The following is a 5981-nucleotide window of genomic DNA, read 5'->3' as shown; positions in this document are numbered from 1 at the left end:
GGCTCACGCATGGGCACAGAGCACACTGGACTGCGGGCACTTCCCTCTGCCTTCTCTTTTCCTTTCTGCCCGCCCTTCCTCTTGCCCTCCTTCCTGGATATATTTATATGGACATAATTAAGAGACAAGAAATTGATTTTTTTTAATTTTTTTTTTTTGAGTGATGCCTGTGCCCGCCCACCTTACCCTGTGTATATTGTTTTGTTAAGCACTGTGTTGAACCGCACATACAGATGTTGATTGGTATGTTCACTGCACATTTTATTTAATCTGATTATTATTTGGGGGGTATTTTTGTTTTGTTTTATTTGGGGGGATGTTTTTAAATATAAAAAGAAAACTTGTCCATCACTTTAACACTGCTTTCCTGTTCTCTGCCAGTATCAGTGCTAGGGGTTGTCTGTGCTGCCTCTTCAGGGTGAGATGAGAGCCAGCGAGCCAAAAGGGCAATTACAGGAGTGTGTGTCCCTGCCCAGGTCCTGCCCCTGTGCTTGGCATGTACAAGGGCTGCAAGCTCATGGCTTGCCGAGACTGGGAGAGGAGCGCTGAGCACTTTGACCTGAGGCTGGTCCCCCCTGTCAGATATTCATAGCCTCTTTTCCCAGCTGCTGGCCCCAGGCAGCTGTGCAATGGCAAGAATGGGGGTGCGGAGTGTCCCCAGCTGTATCGCCTGACAGGAAGCAACATGCTCCTCCTGATTACAGGGGAGCAGCCCTTGAGCTGATAGGTGCAGGTATCGCTGTGTCCTCCTGATGTGTGTGTACAGGAGTTGGGCTCGCACCACCCCACTGTGGCATTGCACACAGCAGCTGGAGCCTCTTGCAGCATCTGGATGCTACCTTCAAGAGCAGGTGCAGATGGAGAGGTAAGAGCTGCCTGGAAGGGGTGGGTTCCGACCCCAGCCTTAGTGCAAACTGCTGCCCCGCTGCTGCCCACAGCCTGCAGGGACATAGGTCCAGGGACTTTGCCACTGGGATGGCTGTCCAGCTCCAAGGACCTGGCATCCGCCGCAGGGCAGCATTATAGCAGTGGGGTTCCCAGTGCTCTGCTCCGTGGCAGCTCTGTCTCAGCAGACCAGCAGGATTTGCTGCCAGAGGATACGGGGCAGCCATGAGAGGTGACCGATGAGAGACCCCACTGCTGCCACTCTCCTTTTCACCTCCCAGCTGCAGGGGCCTCAAGTGCAAGAGCAAAGGAGAACAGCCCTGGCTCTGCTGCTGCCCCATGCCAGGATGTGGGTGGGCCTCGGGCACGCCCAGCAACCCACTAACGCAAATAGCCAGTGGCTCGTCTCCACCCCACTCCCCTCCTGGCTCATGCATGGGCTCCAATTTCTCGGCGTCAGCCTCCGCCAGCGCTCAGCTGTCGGTTCCCCTCTGGCCTGTCACTCCTGCTCTCCACGGGACGGGTAGCTGCCCCCCTCCCTGCGCACCCAGCACAGAGGGCTGGGGGCTCCGCAGCCGACAGGGCCCCAACGTCGGCCACGCTTTGCGGCATTTTTCATCACAGGACAAGAGCTCCAAACACAGCGTAAGTATGTCTCCCTGCGCGGCTCCCCCTCATCATGGCCACTGACCCCTGTGTGCCCCTGCTCCACCCACGTTGCTGCAAGACCCCTGGGCTCTTCGCTTCTGCAGCACCCTTGCCCCAGGATTCCCCGGCCCCCATCACTGTTTCCCTGATGGTCCTCCTGGTTGGTTTCCATGGGGCCGTGGAGGGCCTTGTGTTAGGTATCACCAAAAACAGTGATGTCTGGGTAGAAAGGACTGTGGGGATGGTTGAGAGTCAAAGGTGGTGTCAGGCATGTTTTGGGAGATGCAGGAGCAAATCCTGCCCGCATGGTAGCATGGGGCATCTGTGGAGAAGGTGACCAGGCTGTGTGGTGATGCCAGACAGTCATAGGCATGCTTGTCTTAGGGGGCCGAGGGTGGCACCATTTGCAGTTTAATCATGTGATGGAGATGTCTAGAACAGGGATGGACACGTGCAGGTAGCCCAGGGTCTGGCTCACAGCACTTGGCACCACGTCCACCTAGCACGCAGCAGCGCCGTGCATGCTGGGCTGGCCGCCTGCAGCTCGCCCTGCACAGCGGGGCCTGGCGGGCCCCCGGGCGCGCCAGGACTCACCTGCAGCAGAACTGGCCCTTGCTGGGGCAGAGGCTGCAGGCAGCAGGGCAGGAGGTGGTGCTGCTGGGGAAGAGGGAGGCACTGGCTCGGGACATGCTTCCCACCCAGCAAGGTCTGGCTGCTCCTGTCCCCACCGGGCACCTGCAGTGGCAACAGCCCCAGCCAACATGATGTCTCTCTTTTCCCCTCATAGCATGACAGAGAAAGAAGTGCCAGAGTCGCCAGCTTCACCTCTTTCAGGTGGGAAACCCAAGAGCCGGGTAAGTGGGGGCCCACAGGGCAGCTTGGGTGAGTGAGGGAAGCTACCTTTCTAGCATCACCTCTGCCTCAGCCCCAGGAGTCTTTGTGGGGCTAGGGATGCTCGGTGGGATCCTGATCCAGCTGGGCACTGGGTGGCCATTTCCCAGCTTGGCTTTTCCCGAGGGTGCCCACATCCATGTGGTGCTCAGGAGTCACAGTTTCTCCTTTTGTGGGGACATCAGGGGGCCAGAAGAAGGGTCCCCATCCTCGCAGCATTTCTGCCCCAGGATGCCTGGTGTCTCCTTCCACTTGGGGAAGGAGTCTCTAGGTCAGAGCAAAAGGGTGGGGAGCCAGGCATTTGCTTCCCTGCCTGCCTACCTGCCTCACCCCACACGCCTGTCGTGTGCAATGCATCCTCTCCTGCCCCAGCAGCTACAGAAGCTGAAGCAACTTTTCCAGCGAAAGCCCAAGGAGGAGACGGAGCCAGAGCCGCAGCCCAATGGGGAGCTGGTCAGCCCCTCAGGGGGACCCATCTACTACATCTATGAAGAGGAGGAAGAGGAGGAAGAGGAGGAGGAGCCTGAGCCCCCTCCTGAGCCCCAGAAACTTGTCAATGACAAACCCCACAAGTTCAAAGATCATTACTTCAAAAAGCCCAAGTTCTGTGATGTTTGTGCCCGCATGATTGTCCGTGAGTCCTGAGGGTGCTGGGGCTGGGGGCCATGGTCAGGGCAAGGGCTGGGGGCCAAGGCTGGCAAGGACTCCAGCCCAGCCGTCCCCACAGCTGCAGTGTCACATTGCCTCTCCTTTCCACCCCTCCGCCCCCTCACCGCCAGTCAACAACAAATTTGGCCTGAGATGCAAGAACTGCAAAACCAACATCCACCAGCACTGCCAGTCCTATGTGGAGATGCAACGCTGCTTTGGCAAAATCGTGAGTGTTCCCTCCGACACCAGGTTTGGGGCACCTCCTCACAAAGCACTGTGGCAGGGAGCAGCCAGCTCGGTCCCTGTGGGCATGACCCAGGTGCCATGACCCACCTCTCTTACAATCTCTGAGGCAGGAGACACAGGCATCAGCCCCCTGCTGGGTGGTCACCCTCTGGGTCCCCAGCATCCACCTGCTCCCCACTCAGATCTCTCAGCAGGGCCCACAGGTCTGGGTGGTGGTTGATGCTCTGACCTCCTCTTTCCTTCCAGCCCCCAGGGTTTCGCCGGGCATACAGCTCACCCCTCTACAGTGACCAGCAATACGCCTGTGTCAAGGAGCTGCTCTGTAAGTACCGTCCCTACGCTGGGGTGCCCCACCTCCCTTGCATCCCGTAGCTGAACCCCTCTCACCATCCCTGTGCCCCAGCAGCAGCCAACAGGAGCGACCCGGTGTTCGAGACCCTGCGGACAGGTGTCATTATGGCCAACAAGGAGCGCAAGAAAGGGCAGGATGACAAGAAGAACGTGAGTGTGGGGTTGGCCTGTCACTCCAAATGCCCAAGGGTCCTGGCACCACAGCCTGCACCCCATTGCCACCCCCACCTCCCTGCCCCCTCTGCATGCCCTGACAGCTCTCTGCCTTGCAGCCTTTGGCTGCTATGATGGATGAGGAACCAGAGGCCACGAAACCAGAAAAGGGCAAAACCGAGGGCGGTGAGTGCTACGACCACAGCAGGGCTGGCTGCACGTGAGGGCCAAGGAACTGGGGGGCACTGAGCTCCAGCCACAAGTATAGGGCAGGGAGCAAGCCTGATGGGACGCTATACTTGGGGGCCCCCCTGGGGTGGGTTTTGCCCTGCAGAAAGGGGGTCTGAAGTTCAGGTCTCCACCCTGGGGCTCTCTCTACTTCACCTTGTTGACCTGGGCACAGGAGATCCTTGGGAGGAGGCTGGTCCCGGGGCAGGGAGGCAGCACCAGGAGAGATGTAACTGCCCTCCTCCCATTTCCAGGCACCTCTGAAGGGGACAAGAAGACTGAGAAGAGCCCAACAGATGACAAGGTAGCTGTCCTCTTTACCCTACACTCCAGAGGCCCCTGGCCATGGAGCAGCATGAGCAGATGCTGCAGGGATATCCCTGCTGGGCTCCCCGGGGCTCTCATCAGCCTCTCTGGGGCACCAAATCCCTCTTCTCTCCTCCCACAGAACAAGAAGCCACAGCCAGGCATTCGTGGTGGCTATCTGCAGTCTCACTATTTTGTGGCACTTTATCGCTTCAAAGCCCTGGAGAAAGATGATCTGGATTTCCCGTAAGTTCCCAGCCATGTAGTGGGCACAGGGGTTATAAGGGGAAGGATGTGGGGTGTCCAGTGGGGAGGGGAAGAAGTCTTCACCTCAGCAGGCTCTCACAGCCAGGAGGGGTCTGTGAATGAATGAATGAGGGCAGAAATGAGAGCCCTGCTGACTGTGGGTTGGATTTTGTGGCTTTTCTACCTGCCCCACTGGGCTGCACATTGAGCAGGGGCCCTGGCTCACGCTCAGCCAGCTCTCCCAGCTCCCAGGTTTTGGGCACAAGCCTTATTTCCCAGGCTGCTGCTGTTTGTCTCGATGTGGTTCCACTGATTTCTTGCACCCCAGACTTGGGACTGAGCTGCTCGCGTACAGGACTCTCTCTGAGCCTGCAGGCTGTGTGCGTTCTTTGACCTCCTCTGACACAGGGCACTAGAAGTTGGTGGTGTGGGAAGTGCAATTTTCTGTGCCAACCTCAGGGTCCCCCATGGTGGGGTGTCCTTTCCCGCCCTCCCACTGAGCCCTTCCTTCCCTTCGCAGGCCAGGGGAGAAGATCACGGTGGTCGATGACTCCAACGAGGAGTGGTGGCGGGTAAGGCCTATGAGCACAGAGGGGAAAGGTGCAGAGCTTAAAGCAAAGGGAGAGGTCATCGGAGAGTGCAAGCTGCACTCTAAGCACAGCCCCCTAAATCTGCTGTGTCCTCATGCCAGCCCACATGCATGGGGCAATGTGGGGGGCATACAGATTGGCTACAACCCTCACCTCACACCCATCCACTGACTTTTTTCAGGGGAAGATCGGTGAAAAAATTGGCTACTTCCCTCCAAACTTCATCATCCGGGTGCGGGCAGGCGAGCGAGTACACAAAGTGACACGCTCTTTTGTGGGCAACCGGGAGATCGGGCAGATCACCCTCAAGAAAGATCAGGTGAGACATGATCATGTTGTCACAGCCCACGGTCCTCCAAGCCCCCATCTGCATCCCTGCCCCAGCCTCCCTCCAGGCCCCCCACCCATCACGGCTGTCCTGGCACCCTGCTGCACCCCACAGCCACTCTCAGCTCAGCCCCTGGCCTGCATCACTGTCCCCACACTGCCCACCTCCCCCAGCTCTGCCCAGCCCCCCGTCCCTGCCTGGGGGTTGCTGCCTTCCCCCTCCTCTGTGGGGCCCTGGGGGTCTCACCTACTCCCCTTTTGACCCCAGATCGTGGTGCAGAAGGGTGAGGAGGTGAATGGTTACGTGAAAGTCTACACCGGCCGCAAAGTGGGGCTCTTCCCCGTGGACTTCCTCCAGGAGATCTGAGTAGGGCCGTGTCCTAGGGCCCCCCAAGGGGGGAGGACAGATGGACCCTGGATGCAAGGAGCTGCTGGAGCGAGGCAGGGATGGCAGGCCCC

At 58.7% G+C, this 5981-nt stretch overlaps 1 protein-coding gene across 3 annotated transcripts; it reads left to right on the top strand.

The window, feature by feature from the left end:
* Window positions 1–2321: 2321 nt before the first annotated feature.
* Window positions 2322–5889, top strand: STAC3 (SH3 and cysteine rich domain 3). Of its 3 annotated transcripts, none has more exons than XM_010297302.1 (11): window positions 2322–2387; window positions 2800–3058; window positions 3204–3301; window positions 3568–3625; window positions 3725–3822; window positions 3945–4011; window positions 4308–4357; window positions 4502–4605; window positions 5126–5177; window positions 5377–5514; window positions 5791–5889. In XM_010297302.1, the coding sequence occupies exons 1-11, from the start codon at window positions 2322–2324 to the stop codon at window positions 5887–5889; spliced, it is 1089 nt and encodes a 362-aa protein (XP_010295604.1). The 3 variants fall into 3 exon arrangements, with proteins under 3 accessions (XP_010295604.1, XP_010295603.1, XP_010295602.1); XM_010297301.1 differs by having other exon boundaries at window positions 3568–3643; window positions 3728–3822; XM_010297300.1 differs by having other exon boundaries at window positions 3568–3643.
* The last annotated feature ends 92 nt before the right edge of the window (window positions 5890–5981 follow it).

The sequence above is a fragment of the Phaethon lepturus genome, unplaced genomic scaffold, assembly GCF_000687285.1.
Source record: "Phaethon lepturus isolate BGI_N335 unplaced genomic scaffold, ASM68728v1 scaffold22361, whole genome shotgun sequence".
NCBI classification, from domain to species: Eukaryota; Metazoa; Chordata; class Aves; order Phaethontiformes; family Phaethontidae; genus Phaethon; species Phaethon lepturus.
This window is presented reverse-complemented; position numbering and strand designations above follow the sequence as displayed.